The following is a 19,026-nucleotide window of genomic DNA, read 5'->3' on the forward strand; positions in this document are numbered from 1 at the left end:
AGAGGGGTATTCATAATTTTGTCAAATCTCACGAGAACTTGTTGTAATTTATTCCTATAGCCACCTCAGTTAACAAAACCTAACCGAAATCATATAAAATGCTCCTTTTACCACAACTCGTTCAAACATTGCCCAACTTGATCGCATAAATCATATTAGTAAGTCAATCTCAATATTCATAAATTAATTTTATGGTTCAGGTACCTTAAAATAACGAGTTTTACATTTTTAAATAAATTTAAATTCATGATATTCAAATGAAAAATCAATATTCGATCAAACTGACGAGGGATATCTTAAAAATGTAGGTTTAGAAGGATTAGTGAGAGAGTCAATTGAATTGATTAAGGTTGTCACTTCTGAGGAAAAGACACAAAAAGCAGTCTTTTTTGAAAAGAAAGAGTTTGGGGGAATCAGACCAAAACTATCATAAACAAACACTTTATTTGACTCGATCGACACTTTTCTGTTCAAAAGGAATATGGGCATTTAGACCTTCCCATGAAAGCAACAAATTAAGATATTTCACTATCAAAAGGAGACGATATGGATTTAAATACAGAATAAATAAATAATAGTGGTGGTGCTGTAATTTTCAATTTTTTTTTTCCTCGGATTTTATGTTTGATGTCTGAGAATACTATGTAAACAACATTACGATAGTATACAATTGGAATATGTTGACGAAAAGTGTGTTATTTGAATTAATTAATATACAAAGGTATTATTTATTGGTTTTTCTGGACAGAACGTTTCTGTGCTAAAAAAAGGAAATGTGTTATACACTACATATAGGGCAAAAGTATTAAAGAACGCAGTATTCTTAAAATATATACGGGGATAATTACACTTTCCTCTCCTAATTTTTAGTGTAATTACATATAAATTTTTTGTAGTTTAAAAAATTATATTTAGCACCCCTAAGATTTGCTTCAATCTAACAAATAAGTCCCTCCATTAATCAAAATTTATCGAATGTCCTGTTATTATAAAAAAATTAGAAAAACATCTATATTTACCCCCAATTGACTTAATAATGATTTATTGCAGGTCAAATAAATCTTTTATGGCCAAGTTATTCATCATACGTCTTCACACATTAAATGCATGTGAGGAGGTATATCTTCAACGTTATAAGGGTAGTTTAATAGAAAAAAATAGTTTAATCTGCAATAAGATCAGTAATAAGTCAATCGAGGGTAAATATCAATTTTCATTCAATTTTTTTTTTTTTTTGTTAATATCAGCAAATTCAGTATTGATTAATAAAGTGTTCTTACAAGCTCAAATCTTAAGTCCTATGAAGTCCCATGCAACTCAAATGCCTTTTAGATGTGTCTTTACACAAAAGCGTGGTAAAAGGATTAACAATCATGTCATTAATAGGAATGTGCTTGAGAACTACTTGGTCTTGTGGAGTACTCTTTCGAATAAAGTGATATCTAGTGTCAATACGTTTGGTCCTCTCATTGTACTTAGGGTTCTTAGTGTACGTTATGGTGGTTGTGTTATCGCAATAGATCAATACAACATCATCAACATGTGCATAAATGCACAGATTCTTGAGGAATCTCCTCAACCAAATAGTCTCTTGGATTGTTGATGTACAAGTGACATATTCTACTTTCATGGTGAACAAGGAGATCTAAAGTTGCTTCTTGTTGCACCAAGTGATAGCAGCAACTAGTAAGAATATCTCAATGTCGATTCGCATTCATTTGTGTTCGTTGATCCATCAGTATTATTATATTCAATTAGTCCTAAACTTCCTCTGTGTTAGTGCAAAGCTAGATCACTGATTCTTTTCGAATATCTGAGCATCCTTTTACATGTTCCCCGATGGTTGGGTCCAGTATTATTTTGGTATTTGCGTACTATTCCAATTGCAAAGCACAAGCTTTGATCGAGTACATATCATAACGTACACCAAACTTCCTACAAAACTTGCATGTGGAACCTTAATCATGCACTTGTTTTCTTCTTCTGTCTTACGACACAACTCCTTTGTAAACACACAATTTTTGCCCATGGGTGTGTCAGCAGTATTAGCGTTGTGCATACAAAAATTTTCTACAGTCCTTTTGATAGAAGTGTCTTGAGACAAGCTCAAAGTTTCCTAAAATGATCTTATTGTATCTTAACACCAAAGTATATTTCAATTTTTCCCATGGCCTTCATCTCAAATTTGAGGACAACCACTTCTGAGTGGCAACAATTATCTCTACATTATTCTAAACCAACAAACTTATTCGCCCATATACAATGATAGCTAAATTCTATCACTATTTTGACATATATAGTGACCATTCTCGGTGATCATTAAATCTATCAAATGATAGCTTGATGTAATTGATAGGTACACTACTTGGACAATAACCAAGTGGTAAATGAAGCTTTTAAGTATCAAACTTTGTGGTTGCCCCACTTCTTGAATTCCATTGAAAATCCACATTGATCACCACGCCCATTTTTCATTTAGTATGTCAACTATCGTTAACTAGAAACACTTTGATAAAAATGTCTATGGTGAATATAGATAAATCTCACCATTTATGGAGAAGGTTCCAAAACTACACCCCTCAAGTAGGTGTAAATATTTTCCCTCAGTTGACCTTTATACTCGTTAATAAAAACTATCTACTTTGCATGTAACTTATAGGAACCGCATTTTTTCAATTAGGCTTATAAATGGGTCAAACTTACCTAGATCCAAACCCATTAAAATGGGTCCAAACCTAGGCCCAGGCCCTAATATTTTAAGTTAGGTCCAGACCCAGGCCCAGATCTATTGAATTAAAAGAATTGGGTTTAGGTCGGGTAGAAGACTCGCTCCTACCCGTTATTACCCAGACCCATTCCAATTCTCTTTGCACCTCCCTAAATCATTTATTCTCTCTCTCTCTCTCTCTGCTTTCTTAATCTCGTCTCTCATCAACCTCACTGTCTCACTCATCCTTTAAACGGTCGCCTCCGCTTCCACCGCCACCACCAACACGTCTGCCGCTTTTGCCGCCACCTCCGTTGCTTACGTCAACCCTGCGTGCCCACCTAAAAATAATGTAAATTTGCTACAAAAATTCCATCTCATTACATTAAAATTCTTGGATTTTTTTTATCTTTTTGACGTATATTAGTTGAACTTTTTTTGCGTGGGTTCGGGGTTATCACTCTTTTTTGGGTTTGTTTTCTTTTTTAGTTTTACAGGTCTGAGTTTATTTATGTTTTCACCCTTTTTTTTATTTTTTTTTTGTTTTTTGTTTTCACAAACAACCATGATTATGCACAATTTATTGAGACACACAGTGTTATATTTTTGTGGCCCAAGTTTTAGAGACCCACTTATTCGGTTCACTCGGATGGCCCACTATCCGACCCACGACCCGTTCGACCCGATCTGAACTGCTCCACCACTTAATTGGGTAACCTTAGTTTTGAGTCCTCATCTTTCCTCTCTCCTTCAATACCGAACTTCTCGGTCTCTCTCTCTTCTTTTTTCTGTATCATTCCTCCTTCAAGTCTCCAGCTTCCATGGGAGTCTTCTTAAACCAACAAAATGGCTTAAGGAATGACTCTATTGCTGTCCTTATCGAGTGTATCTTCATCCCTTTATAAAGGGCTTCTCCCCTATCGACCAAAAATAGAAAAAACCGAACAGCTTTCTTCTATTCTCCAACCTTCTTTGTGAAATCTATGTGATTAAGGTCTCTGTGACCAAGAAAGAGAGAAATCTGTGTGATTAAGGTCTCTATGATCAAGAAAGAGAGAGATCTATGTAATCGAGAGACAGAACCTGTTGTGCTGTTTTTCGGCTAGTAGTGCAACCGTGAATCGGATTGTGGGCGCGGCACTTTTTTGTGTTCAAAGGATCTGGCTTGAATCTGAGCCTAATTGATACTGCAGTATTCTTTTCTTTTGATTTGTTCATATCTTATTATTTTTGTAACCATTATAATTTCTGTAATTATTTTGGTCTATTAAGGAGTTTTGTACTCTATATTCGTTTGTAATAGTCGAATAGGGTTCTCTAAAATACGAGGTTCCAACCCAACAGTGGTATCAGAGCCACATTTGCTCTGATCTTGAAGACTCACGGTAACATCTAATCCTACCCTCTCATTTTTCGCGTTTTATTTGCTGCTAAAATTGCTGCTTTTAGGTGTTGAATTACTGTTCTTTGTTGGGGCTGAAATTGCTATTTTTTTGTGCGAAATTACTGCTAAAATATTGTTGTTTTGACTGTATTTTTTGCCAACAAAACCTATTGCTTTTTGGGTTGCTGAAAATTGTTGTTTTCACTGCATTTGACCAACAATAATTGTTGTCTTAGTTGTTGTTTTGTTCACTACTACTCGGCCGAAAAATCTTTGAGAAATTTCTGAAAATTTTCTGTGGTTTAGCATTTTTCAGGCCTCTCATAGAGTCTATTATTCTACCTCTGTTTGTGTCTATGTGCAATATTTTTCGAAAAACAATATCCTCTGATTAAGTGCTCATCTTCTGAAAATATTTTGTTTGAAAAATCTATTTTAATCATCTCAAAATACTGCGGCAATTTTTGTTTAAAATTCAGTGATATATTATTGTTATTGGCCTATTCCCTATCTCCCCATCAAAACACACACTTGCCCGAACCTTTGAGGTTACGGGTATCTAGTTGAGCTTAACCGGGATCCTTCTTAATTTCTGTGATTGTCACTTATTTTTCTAATATGTCTGGATATATCTTGCAACTTTTTGATGGGAAGTCCGATTTTTCAATTTGGCAACAAAAGATGAAAAGTATTTTGATTCAACAAAAAGTTTTCAAGCTATAGATAGTAGATATATGGAAAACATTTCTGAAGAAAAACTACTTGAAAATGATGAATTCGCCTACTTTTCTATTATTCTTAATCTGTCTGATAATGTTTAAGAAAAATAGGGAAACAAAATTTTGCGAAAGAATTATAGAAAAAGTTAGAAGAGCTTTATACTGAAACTTCCCTGCCGAGTAAACTGTTCTTACTTGAAAAAATTTTTAGATACAAACTTAATTTGTCTAAAAATATTGCTGAAAATTTGGATGATTTCACTAAACTAGTTCAAGACATAAAGTTGACTGGTGATAAAAATATTGATGAGTACTCTCTTATTGTGCTTTTGAATGTTATACCTGATACTTATTCTGATGTGAAACCTGCTATTAAATACGGTAGAGATAGTGTGAACCTTGATACTGTTGTGAATGGGCTAAAAAGCAAAGAGATTAACCTAAAAATGAATAGACCTAGCAACAACCAACATGAGGTTAATTCTGTTAAAGGAAAATCAAGATATAGAAATTCCTTTCTTAAAAGACATAGCAAAGAAAGGAATAAAAAACACAATAGTTTCGAGTCTAGTGATAACATAGAAGAAGCTAGGGATAAAGATAGGAGATGCTACAATTGAGGCAAAAATGGTCATTTTATAAAAGATTGTAAAAGACCAAAATGGTTTAATAAAAACAAGGAAGAAACAAACTTAGTGATTGAAGAAAAAGAATTAACAGTTTATTAATTTTATATCAATTCATAATCCTTGTGATTGCTTTGTGCTAAGTGCAATGTTCCCTAGTGAATATAGTAAGACTTTGTGTCTTGAGCCTAAATGGCTAAGTGTTTTAAAAATTAAGCCTATGTGGATGTTCAATTTTGCCTATGTGGCTATGTGATTGTACCTTAGTGGTCGTGTGGGAATGCCTAAGTGGCTCGTTGTATTCTTTGTGTGCCTTGGTGGCGTGAATTTGCCTAAGTGGCTGATTGAGCCTTGGTGGCTGTTTGATTTTGCCTTGGTGGCTACAGGTTTATAGCGTCGCTATCTGTTTGGTGATTGTTGTGTGCAATAGTTATTATGTTGTGTGCTATGCTCTGTGCTTTAGATATCCTGTTACTAATATCTTTATTTTGCAGGTACACTGGAGCGGGCCTCTAGGTAGTGATGAGAAAAGTCAAATCCTAACTCCGAACCCTGTTCCTCTAAAGGACTTGGTCCAAGGTTGAGTATGTTATATTTTTGTGGCCCAAGTTTTAGAGACCCACTTACTCGGTTCACTCGAACGGCCCACTATCCGACCCACAACCCGTTCGACCCGATCCAGATTGCTCCACCACTTATGGGTAACCTTAGTTTTGAGTCCTCATCTTTCCTCTCTTCTTCAATACCGAACTTCTCGATCTCTCTCTCTTATCTTTTCTGTATCATTCCTCCTTCAAAACTCCAGCTTCCATGGGAATCTTCTTCAACTAACAAAATGGCTTAAGGAAGGACTCTATTGATGTCCTTATCCAGTGTATCTTCATCCCTTTATAAAAGGTTTCTCCCCTCTCGGCCAAACATAGAAAAAATCGAGCAGCTTTCTTCTATTCTCCAACCTTCTTTGTGAAATCTATGTGATTAAGGTCTCTGTGACCAAGAAAAAGAGAGATTTGTGTGATCGAGAGACAGAACCTATTGTGATGTTTTTCAAGTAGTAGTGCAACCGTGAACCGGGTTGTGGGCGCGGCACTTTTGTGTGTTCAAAGGATCTGGCTTGAATCTGAGTCTAATTGATACTACAGTATTCTTTTCGTTTGATTTGTTCATATCTTATTATTTTTGTAACCATTATAATTTCTGTAATTATTTTGGTCTATTAAGGAGTTTCGTACTCTATATTCTTTTGTACTAGTCGAATAGGGGTCTCTGAAATACGAGGTTCCAACCCAACACACATGAATAGAAGTTAGACAGATACTTTGTTATATCTAAAGTGATAAATAAATATAGGCTTAGGCCTAAAGTTCTATGCGCACATAAGGTTATTCAATTTCAGTTCTGCCAAGAGTTTTGGGGAAAGGGAAGTTGTGGCCGTGCTTCAATTCAAGATACTTTGCCTCAAGAGATACATCGATAAGGCAAGATATAATTGTTCAGTGAATCAATCTATGGAAACAAGTTTCTCCATTTGCTAAATGTGATGATGTGCTTAGTGTGATAATTATCTCCATGTTGCGATAACCCATTTTAAATTCATTGTGATGTCATCTTGTCTTCATATCTTGTCTGAAATAATGATAATGGTTGTGATGCAGGTCTCAAGTAACAATAACAACGCAATAACATGTTTTTCCCAAGTTGTAGGAAAAAAGGGATGGTGTGGTCTGTAAATATACAATATGCATCAAATACTTTTCACTTTATTTAGTCCTTATGTGGAAGATAGTTTGTTGGAGTTCTCTTTTCCCCATATTTTTGGTGATAGAGTTGATAGGATGTGTTTTTTTGTTGTAAGATCTTTACTTATGAGGAATTGAATTTGTTCCAGCTCCAAATAAATTCTGCAAAATATAGAAAAAGGTTATTTGTGAGTTGCTTTAACATCTAATGTATGTTTCATAGTTAAGATTTTCGTCACACTGTCCCTATAATATATAGATCATTTCTTTTGTCATTTTTACCATGCTTTGTTGAGCAGTGTTTTGTTTGATGGAAGTTAAGGAAAAACATAAAGTTAAAAAGAAAAGTAAAGAAAAGAAAATAAAAAAGAATGGGTCTGGGTCAAATCCTACCTTAAAAACTGGGTCTAACTGAGCATGGATCATGAGTTGAAATTAATGAATTGGGTAGGGTTTGGGTACAAATCTTTTTCTTTGAGCCTCCTTTGGATTTGGGCTGAGTAAGATAAGACCCTACCCATTGACAAATCTATTTGCAATGATCTTACATATAAATAGAAGAAACAACCTACTCTTAGTTTCGTTCTTCGTCAAGGATACCAACCCAGTCTCACATAGGCAATTGGGAACATCATATATTCAATCCTTACGGTGAAATTTGATCATCTTTTTTCAAGTTAAACACTTTCTTGACTTTCGGATTTGTAGACCCATAACCCAATATGCATTTATATTTGAAATAGAATTCGAAATCTTACAACATCATGTTGGGATAATGTTCCTCTTGGACAAATTCTATTTGATAGGATTTGCAATCTCCCAAATGCATGTTAGGATAATGATCATATAGGATAGATCATCTCTTAAATAATCTAAACATGGCTTGGTTTCTAATACCCAATAATAATTTATATAAGTTGATTGAACCCCATAGGGTTAAATACAATCTGCACTCCTAAACTATGTATCAAGTGTATTTACAATTCTAAACTATAAAACGTAACAAAATAGTCCCTCAAGATATACACTAATTTTTTTATGATAAAAAAATTCTTATTATTTACACGCTTAAAATATCTCTGTTACAATCGTTCTTCTAAATGTAATATGAATTTTTATAATTATTATTTAAAATAAACACTACCCAAAATTTATGATTTTTGTACTGAGTATAGAATTTGTATAAACTCCATAAATTTACTATTGCTTATACTTTTTACATAATTGGTAAAAAATTTACATAAATTGAATTTGCTTGTGATGTTATATATAAATTTTCTTAAAAACATAAATCATCAAACAAATTTAAAATATTACATCGAACCTATATATGAATATATATACTGTAAAATACGCAAACCTATAATATAATTAATGTAATATTCTATATTTTTATTATGTGGACATGTAATTGAATAAAAATTTACAAGTTATATAACGTACTTTTTCTATAATATTATATGCATTATGTATTCCCACTATTTACATGTACTTTTTAACATAATTTATTTACTTTGTAAAATATATTTGTATATATTGAGCCTATAAATATTTTTTGTGTTCCATAATTTATAAAAAAATCAATTATAAATATTATTTTTAAAAATATGACTAATTTTAAAGCACTAAAAATAATTTGAGGGAAATATTTTAATAAAATATAATTTAGGAAGTAAAATAAAATATATAGGGGTACGTAATTGAGAAGAGCATTTTTATTCTATCAACGTCAAATTATATTGTTAGGGATGTCTTTATTATCTTTTATACGTTAGAAATATAAACGAGACAAAATCATAGTTTAGGGGCGCAAAATACAGTAAAACCTCTATATATTAATAACCTTGGGACCATGAAATTTTATTAATTTAGAGAGATATTAATATGTCGATAAATTAATATTTTATTAATCAAAAGAGAGACTTTTTAAATTCAGTAAATTTAGTACATATATATTGAAAATAAATGAATTCATATATGTTTCATTTATTATATTCATGCATCAACCTATTCTTTGTAACTAATCAAACATATTCATATATAATATCAATTCATTGTACACAATTAACTATTATATATTCATAGACGCATGTATCAATTCATTGAAATTACTTAAATATACATATTTACATTAATTCGTTGCACTTAAATAACTATTACGGAATATTAAATATATTCATGCATGATGAATGAAACATATACTATATAAGTTTCAATATACAAATAAAATAATTCATAACACTCAATCATACATTCTCATTTAAAAGGCATCGAAAAATCATCCATGCATGATCAAATGCGTAAAACATTATAGACTTCATATTTAATATTTATAATTTTAAAATTTATGAATTATTAATTTAGAGTTTTAGTTGAACCTAATATTTCTTAAGAGATTTTTCGAAAAATTATTATCTTATTATCTTATCGAATTTGATGATTTTTTACAAAAGTCAAGTCGGGACTGAAAAATTTTATTATTTTAAAAAATTTATTAATTTATAGAAGTTTTGTGTATGTTTATCCCAGTCCCATATATTCATCCTTTGTCTACAGTTGCCCAAAGAAAATGATGATGAAAAGGTGGCAAACAAAGCGCAGCTTTCTTGGAAATCTGGGAAATAAAGTTTGTCAGCAAGAGGAATAGGGGGAGTGCTCTATTATTATGTAATACATAATGATTTCTTGGAGTTGTGTCGCCCTACTTTTTAGATTATTGAGACATCAAAAATAAACGTGGGGTTTCACTTTTAATTATTATAAAGTGATTTGCTTTCGAGTTGCATTGGAATTCCTTTTCTTTTTTTAATTTTTTATTACAACAAGAATCAAATAGAAGGTCCAGAGTAACGATTTTGAGGATTCATGTTTATATTAGGACAAGAAATTTGGACAGATTTTCTTTAACTAATTTTTAGGGATAATTACACTTCAAATTTTTCAAGTTTAATGTATTTTTTGTGATTTAAATAGTACGTCTGAAATTTTGATTCCACCTAACAAATAAGTACTTTTTTTAGTTAAAATTTATCGAATTTGTTAATATTAACAAAATAAAAATAAAAATTAATATTTATTCTCAATTAACTTATTAGTGATTTATGGCAGCCAAATAAATATTTCTACAACCAAATTATCATAACATGTTAATGCATGTAAAGAGGTATATGTTCACAATTATAGGAATAGTTTAGTTAGAAAATTTTTGTTTGACAATGCAGTAAGCCAGTAATAAGTGGATAAACATCAATTTTTATTTTAGTTTTTTTGTTATTATCAAAAAATCCAGTTAATTTTAACTAACAGATGGACCTTTTGTTAGATAAAAGCAAACCTCAGAAATATTAGACGTAATTTTCCAAACCACCAAAAATTTAAATGTAATTACACTAAATTTCGAAAACACTAAAAACCGGTAAAATGTGAACAATGCTGTGACAATAGACGGCTTATTCTGTGGACGAATCCGAATCTATTGTCTGCACCAGCGGGGGGGTGACTTGTGCCGAATTCTGGCCAGGTGCGTTTAAATCTCCACACCTTCCACGGATTTCTCTGTATTCTTGACATAGGGCGCATAAATGGCAGAAGAAATGAGTGCAGAAGTCTCCGCAGGGGACCTCCTGTAGTGCAGAATCCATGAAAAATGAAGAAAATTAAGCCCTCTCTTTGTTGAGGAAAGGAGAAGCAAGTATCAACATGGAAAGCTGATTATCAACTTCATGGTGAAGAGATCATAATAAAATAGAGTAGAACCACAAACTACTAGCAGCAAGTTGAGATGTGACTATCAGGTAGAAGTTAAAGCCAGTAATTTTAACTGGTTTAACTACAGCGATTATAATGGAATCAGTCTATTTTAACAGCTACAGCCAGACTGCAGTCATTATTGTTAGTGACCATACAAGTGCAATTTGAAATTCGAGTATGAAAATTTTGTGGCTTCAAACTTCATATATTATCATCTAAAGCTTTATACAATAAGCTCAGCATGTAAATATGTACTATTTGATGTCGAACACAAACAAGTCGTGGTTATGTAATCTTAAAGCACATCCAATAGCATTACACTCTAAAAATGGAAAGCAAATAAGCAGACACTTGAAACAGAATCAGTGATGAGTGTATTATGGACATAACATAGGTGGTGTGAAAATATACCTGCAGATTGTACTTTGACCTTATTGTCCTTCGGTATCCACATGCATATGGTGCAATGAAGCATCCGGCCAATCCGAAAGAAACGCCTTCAGTCAACAAGCAGCATAATGCATTAACAAGAGTGCACAAAATAAAATGTGTCATACAAGATCCCCCTAGAGTTCCAGATCCCAGAAACTCTGCATTTCTTCCAAAAATATAAGATGGGCAACAAAATCCCATACAACCTGAACAGGAAAAAAAGAGCAGCTGGTTAGGACAAGTAAACGATATCATCAGGCACCCAATGACAAGTTAGAGTAGAATATAGCATTGAAATATTAGCTCTTGCCACCACTATGCTTGAATAGTATATGTCACACGAACACACATAGAACTTGCGAGAGAAATTTTTGTCCCCGTACTAAAATTAACCTGTACAGATTTCCTGAAAAGATTACAATCAGTAATGAAGAAAACCCAGTACTGACTTCTATAAAAGATTACTGATAACCAAAACATAAGATGTTGTATTCAATCGCAATGGTCATTATCTGACATCTTTTATGTGATAAAGCAAGACATAAATAACAGCATTTATCATTGCTTAGTTATCTGTCAACATACAATTTTGTAGGACAAGATTCTAGCAAATCACAAACATAGGATGGTCCTGATAATGTTTCTTATACTAATCAAAGAAGCACCTTTCGTTCACTTTTTTTGCTTCTGATAAATCAAGATCACAAAGCAGAAAGTAGCGTACAGCTCTGTATATCATCGAAACAAGCACAAATTCCAGAAGACCACTGCCCCGTGTTGTAATTAATGTCCGGTTGAAGAGGTGTGGCATCCTCGGGGGGTACTGGATCTACTTCTGCATCTAGGGGAACATAAATTGGTGCGGCATAACTGGTTTTGGCCACCATTTTTCTGGAAAGAAATAAGATGTTGCAGCTCAAGAGTCTTTTTCAACAGCTTGCGCATCAACCTGCAGCAAGATCCCAGAGAGAGTACGATGCAAACTGCTTTCCATCAAATTCCACAAACCACTGCAAAAGTTTTATGAGTCACCATCCATTCATTACACCAGAAAAGTGAAAATTAGTTAACGGATATACACACGACAATCTTGTTTTTATGAACTGGTGAAGCAAAAATCCCAATGAGCAAAAGCCTTTACAAGAAAGTTCCATGCAAGAATTTCGGGCCAGTTTAGGCACTCTTGAATTCTCACATTAGAATTATGAGGGGAACAACTCCTCATTCTACTTCACTAATCAGATAATTTCTGCAATTATATTGTAAGACTCATAATAATTTTGACATTAGCTCCACCACTACCAAAATTAAGCATGCAGGGAAGAAGAACTAAGATCTGAAATAACAAAAACCCAGACATCTCAAACGCAGCATATGGTAATATGCAACCGCTTCTTCCACCAGAAAGCTTAACCAAGCTTCACAGAAAGTTCCACATCTTCAACTACTTCTTTCTTCCATAAACATCTCAAATAAAAGCCTTCAATCCCAATTGCAGATATCGATACCCTCCGGCAACGCATTGCAGATGATGCTCATACCCAATGCACAATGCCCACACATGCCATTAAATTCAAATTCAGACCATCTACTAAAAAGTCCAACTCTGTAAATTCTAGAATGATCAATAACAGTTACCAATAATTATGGACAAAAACGAATCCTACAAGAACTCAACCGGGATCATTAACCGCGACGGTTTGCAACAGTTTTCATCAGTTCAGGATTATAATCAAAACGTTATCACACAATAATCAAATGTAAAACAAAGGGATTGGGATTCAACATAGATAAAGCTCTCGAATTACAGAATATCAACGAACCAGGAACAATGACATACGAAATCACAAATACACGCACAAAACTGAACAGGCTAATTCACATTCAAAACCATTACCGAATCAGCTAATGAAGGTCATCATGATTTTGAAATCAATCACAAATCAGAGCAATTGAACGTGAGTACCAACCTGAGGGGAGGGAACTGTAGGAGAATTGATAAAAAGCGGGGAACTTTTACAATCAGTCCGAACTAAAATCGGTGGATGGAAAGGTATAAAGCGCAGGTTTGTTGTCATAAAGTCGTGTTCCTGGTCAAGACCAATATTTTGAAAATCGGATCGATGATTGAATTTAATAATTTATTGAATTATCGATTCCATAAATTGATTGACCACAAATATATATATATAGATATATATATATTTATAGTATATCGCTTTATTATATATCAATATTTATTTTATATATATCGCTATATTATATATCAATTGTTTAAATAAATACAAGTTATAACAATAATTTATAAAAATAGTACGATTTTTAAATAAATACAATTTATAACAATTTAACAATAGAAATCCTCAAACCTTTTGGAGGAAACAAATTAAATCAAAATTCAAACTAACAAAAATTTAATTCCAAAAATTTCTCAATGCTTGGATGCTTTGTTGCTTCCTCTTTGGAGTCCAAGTACTTTATTCTTGTGAAAGATAAATCACGATCCGATTCATAATGATAGAATTAGGGGATATAGCTTTAATCTTCTATTAAAAGAAAAATAGGGAGTTTTATAATTTTGGTCTTGTTCAAATTAAAATTCATAATTTGGTACTATAACTTTAAAAAATTATGGTAATTTTAGTCCTTTCCAGTTAATTTGGCCGAATTTTTTTTTCGTTAAATCTAAATTTCATTAAACAGAAAAAAGTGCAAGAGTACAGTACAATTATGAATCATTATGAAGCTTCATCCCCGAACAAACTAAGGGATCCGCCATAAGTGATATAGACCATATGAGCTAACAGAAAATGGTAGTTCAGCACTAATAATCTATTGTCTAACATCATCAAGAATAGTATTAGAAAGTGTATGTGCATCGCGGTGCACGTTCTCAAATTGGTGCCGATTGCGCTCCATCCAAATGTGATAGACCAAAGAGGCAAGTGATGCTCTATAGGTCGCATTAATAACATGTTTCCCTCTTCATCTCGTCGACGCCCATGTAACATCTATAACCAAGAACGGTTATGCCAAGAAACTCGCATATGACGCTGAATCTCTGCTAAGCAGTGCCGAGAATACCGATATAGGAAGAATAGGTGGTTGTGCGTTTTTAGAGAGTCATCTTCATACAAGATACAAGAGGTGCCAAAGTGAGAAAGCCACGGCTTGTCCAATGTGGATAGGCTATCGAGAATAGCCAACCGAAGCACAAAGGTGTGTCTTGAAATTTTGAAGGGTCCTAAAAGTAGTGAAAACCATCCTACAGGGGGCCCTGGTAGGAATAAAATGCGAACCAATGAACCACAGAATTTGATCTGAGCCACCATGCATAATTGGTAGCTGATGTAGAATCTCCACGCCCCTCCTGGACGTAGTGTTGATCGGCCAACAGCATTACTCATCCACGATAACCGAATTAACAGTAGCACTATGCAGTGTATTAGTAAGGGTAGGCCCCCTTGAAAATAACAGAATAAGTGGGTCTAGGCTATGCATGGATCATGCCATAGAGAGAATGAAGCATTATCACCAATCCGATACTCGATAAGAGGTCATAGAAAAGGACGGAGGCGAAGAAGCTTCCTCCAACCCCACGAACCCCCATGTTCAGCGACTGTCCATATTAAATTCTCATGTAACCGAGCACGACGAATCCATTCCACCTATATGGAAGTCCAATCACATCGAATAGGATCACACAATCGTTTGCATATCAATGCACGGTTAAGAGTGGCAACATCACGAAGTCCTTGCCCCCCTTCAAGAACCGGCCGACATACATCTGCCGAAGCAACCTTAGAATAGCCAACAATGGTCATTCCCTTCCATAAAAAACCCCAGAGCCATTTCTCAATTTTTCGTATGACGCCCTTGGGGAATATGAATGGAGAAGCCTAATAAATACTCAACGTCGTAAGAACAAATGTGATGATCTGAAGCCGCCCAGCATATGACAGAGTTATGCCCTCCCAACCCTTGATATGCTTCTCAATTTTCAGCAACAGAGGGTGACAGTCGGCAATTGTCAAACGTGACGCTAGAAGTGGTACTCCCAAATATTTCATTGGTAGGTGCCCTTCTCGGAATGCAAGTAATTCAAGTAGCTGATCCCGATACCCTTTCGCAGATCGGGAAATAATTGGGTGACTCTTCTGCTCACTAACTCGAAGGCCAGATAACGTAGTAAACCGGTCCAATCCCTACTTAAATCACTAACAGATGCCACATCCGCTTTGCAAAATAATAGAAGATCATCGGCAAAGCCCAACTGAAATAGTTGTAATGATTCACATTTTCCAATGGAATGTGAATCACAAATCCTGCTCAATATATTAGTTTAGGATCAAGTTCAGTACCTCCATGACCAATACAAATAAATAAGGGGACAGTGGGTCACCCTGCCACAAGCCCCTTACTCCCATGAAGAACCTGTGTGGTTGATCATTAAGTACCACCGAAAAAGCCGTGGTAGTGATACACACATCAATCCACTAGATAAAGAGGGGCGAAAATCCAAACATCCAGAGCACGCTTGTTAGAAAATTCCATTCAACAGTATCATATGCCTTACTCTGATCCACCTTCAAAGCACACCTCAGTGGAAACCGCTTCTGATTATAACCCGTGAATAGTTCCTGAGCTAGCGGAATATTGTCCCCAATAGAGCGACCAGGGACAAATTCACTCTAAGAGGGACTAATAATCTTATCCAACACACTGCTCAGTCATCATACTAGTATTTTTATGATAGCTTTGTAGAGAACATTACTGCACGATATTGGATGAAAATCAACAACAAGAGTGATGTTGTGTACTTTTGGGATGAGAGCAAGTAGCATAGTATTCACTTGCTTTAAGAGTTTTCCCATGGCAAAGAACTGAAGGATCGGCCGAGTAACTTCCTTACCTACAACGGACCATGCCGCTTTATAGAATCATGAAAAATAGTCATTCAGGCCCGACGCCTTATCCTTTGCAATATCAAAGATGGTATTTTAACTTCATCAGGGGTTACCGGATTGGTGAGCTTGCTGCCATCCTCCTCAGTAACCACATATCTCGCCCACAAACGGAGATAACCTAAATCCATGTGCCTAGTGCATCGTTCCCCTCCTAGGAGAGTCTGATAGTAAGAGATAAATTCCTGAACCACCTCCTCCTAATTCATGTACGTGTGCCCTTGTGCATCATTAATTTGAAAAATGTGTTTCGCGACGCGTCGTTGTGCTATTTCTCGAAAAACACCCGAGAACATTGATTCCCTCATTTGAGCCATTGAAGTTTGGCCCGTTATTGCAGCATGACTTGTTCAAGTTACGGGTGTCCAAATCGGTTAATCGAACCAAAAACCGAACCAAATGTCTTTGATTCGGTTCGGTTAAAACCGAACCCGAATTCAGTTTTTCGGTTTAAAAATCGAAAAAAAAAACCATTTTTTTTTCTTTTTTTTAAAATAATATATTTTGATATTTTAAGCCGAAATTGTGAAAAGGGAAAATTTCATTGACAGCAACAATGCCAAGAATCCGAAAACAGGGAAAATAACAACATATTTTTTAACTTAGGCATTTTATCAAACACCTTTAAAGCAAAATTGTAAGTTAAAATTTTTCATTTTTTGTAAGAGTCGAAGAGACTAAAACTAGAAAACCTACCTGTCATGACTCGTCTGAGGTCGTCTCAGTCGTCACCGATGCCAAGGTCCAAGAGTCTCTCTTTCTTTCTTTCTTTTCTTTCTCTGTTTTGTAACTTCTTCAGTGTTTCTCACTTTCTCTTCTCTTGTTTGTCTTATTCTTATTCTATATATTACTAATATAATTATATAATAGTAATAAAAATAAAATATATTTTATTATTTAAAAAATTCAGTTTTTCGGTTCGGTTCGATCATCGAAACAGTGACCAAAAATCGAACCAAAAAATCGAAATTTTTTTAGAGAAAAACCGAACTGAATTTTCGGTTCGGTTCGATTTGGCCGGTTTTTCAGTTTTCTGCACACCCCTAGTTCAAGTCTCGTGGCTTTGGCAAGCACCAATCTACAACAGTGTTCAAACAACAATAAAAGACCATTATGTCCCATGTTCACCAACTTTTTAGCAGTAGCAAGGAATTCCTTGGCGAGCTTGACATTGAGCAACAGGTCCCCTTATTCTTCCGTTATTGGCGAAAAACAGGTTTCAAAGCTTTCAACTTTCGCGTGACCGTGAACATGGGTATGCCAACAATATGGTACCTCCAGACACTCTGTACACTAGGAGTAAAATCTGGTGAGAGCGCAAGGTAATTATCAAACTGAAGCATACCTCCAAAGCGTTGTTGAGTATCTCCTCGCATAACGAGAGGTGAATGATCAAACGTCCGAGGTGAAAGACAATAGTAGAACGAATGTGACCACCACTCAATCCACTGATCATTCACGAGCATTCGGTCTAATTGCTTCCATAAACTCTGCATATCACTACTGCAATTATGCCAAGTAAACCGCTCCCCCTACATAGGAAATGAGAGGAGACCTGTGGCCGTGATACACTCATTAAACTCCTCCATGGCCAAACGGATATCCCCAAAAACACCGCAAACCGCACTGAGATCACGGACTGTATTAAAATCCCCACTCACAAGCCAACATTCATCAACACACTAAATTGCCAACAATCGCACCACATGCCATAATTCACGTCGAGTGTTAATGTCGTTAGCACCATAGGCCACAATGACATAAATGGTCTCATGCAATGACTGTACACTCACTCGACAGTGCACGTACTGAACCCCCACATCCACAATAGAAACATCCAAGAAATCATCATCCGAAGCAATCCATATGCGATTGCCTGGCTCGCATTATCCACAAACAACTTCCATCTAGGTAGCATAGCTAATTGCACACGAGTAGTATTATTAGTGTGAACACGTGTTTCAATGGGACCCGAAAAATGTAACTTGAATTCCGCAACTAGATCAATAACCGCTAGTTGGTGGTCCCATCTATTCAGGCCACGTACATTCCAAAGAGCTATATTCATCATGTCACCATGGTATGGGGGCTGCATGGCTTAGGACCCATGTGGAACACTCTGCATCATCAATGTCAGTGCATAGGAGATCAAGCGAGTTAAACAGGACCAACTCCTTACCCTTATCCGTCGAAGATCGTGGCTGAGTGGCTCAGAGTTAACCACCTCTGAGCGCCTAGGTTCCTCTTTTTTGCGTTGAGCATATACCGCAACTGGTGGTTTAGTAGGACGTTTGGAGTTCGGGCACGCTGCCATTTTACGACCCAGGCTGGTACATGTATTGTACTTGAGTGGGATCCATTCATAATCCACATCTACACGACACGGTCGTTCACCACCTTCTCTCGTTGGCATCATTAGAACAATATGATCAGGTAGGCGTGGACGAGATATCTAGCATGACACATACGTCATCAGCCATGTCAATACCTCCATTGGGACTTACGATGAATTTGATGATACGACAGTCCAAAGTATTCTTTAAAAAAATTATTATTAGTTCTCAACATAATTGATATATTAGTCTTTGTAATTTGATTATTGATAAACTATTACTAGTTATTATAATTAATATTTATAAAGTTTAATAATTTTTGAATTAATATATTAATTGTGATAGTTGTTGATGATGTAATGTTATACAAAA

At 34.9% G+C, this 19,026-nt stretch overlaps 1 protein-coding gene across 2 annotated transcripts; it reads right to left on the reverse strand.

Annotated features, from left to right (window-relative positions):
- LOC105162723 (cell number regulator 5) lies at positions 10,499–13,390 on the reverse strand. 2 transcript variants are annotated; one of them, XM_011080826.2, is made up of 4 exons: positions 13,328–13,390; positions 12,082–12,367; positions 11,337–11,563; positions 10,499–10,798 (listed from the first exon to the last, which is right to left on the reverse strand). In XM_011080826.2, exons 2-4 carry the CDS (start codon positions 12,242–12,244, stop codon positions 10,625–10,627), a joined length of 564 nt encoding a protein of 187 aa, XP_011079128.1. In that variant the 5' UTR covers positions 12,245–12,367; positions 13,328–13,390; the 3' UTR covers positions 10,499–10,624. The 2 variants fall into 2 exon arrangements, with proteins under 2 accessions (XP_011079128.1, XP_011079129.1); XM_011080827.2 differs by having other exon boundaries at positions 13,255–13,364.

The sequence above is a fragment of the Sesamum indicum genome, linkage group LG5, assembly GCF_000512975.1.
Source record: "Sesamum indicum cultivar Zhongzhi No. 13 linkage group LG5, S_indicum_v1.0, whole genome shotgun sequence".
NCBI lineage: Eukaryota > Viridiplantae > Streptophyta > Magnoliopsida > Lamiales > Pedaliaceae > Sesamum > Sesamum indicum.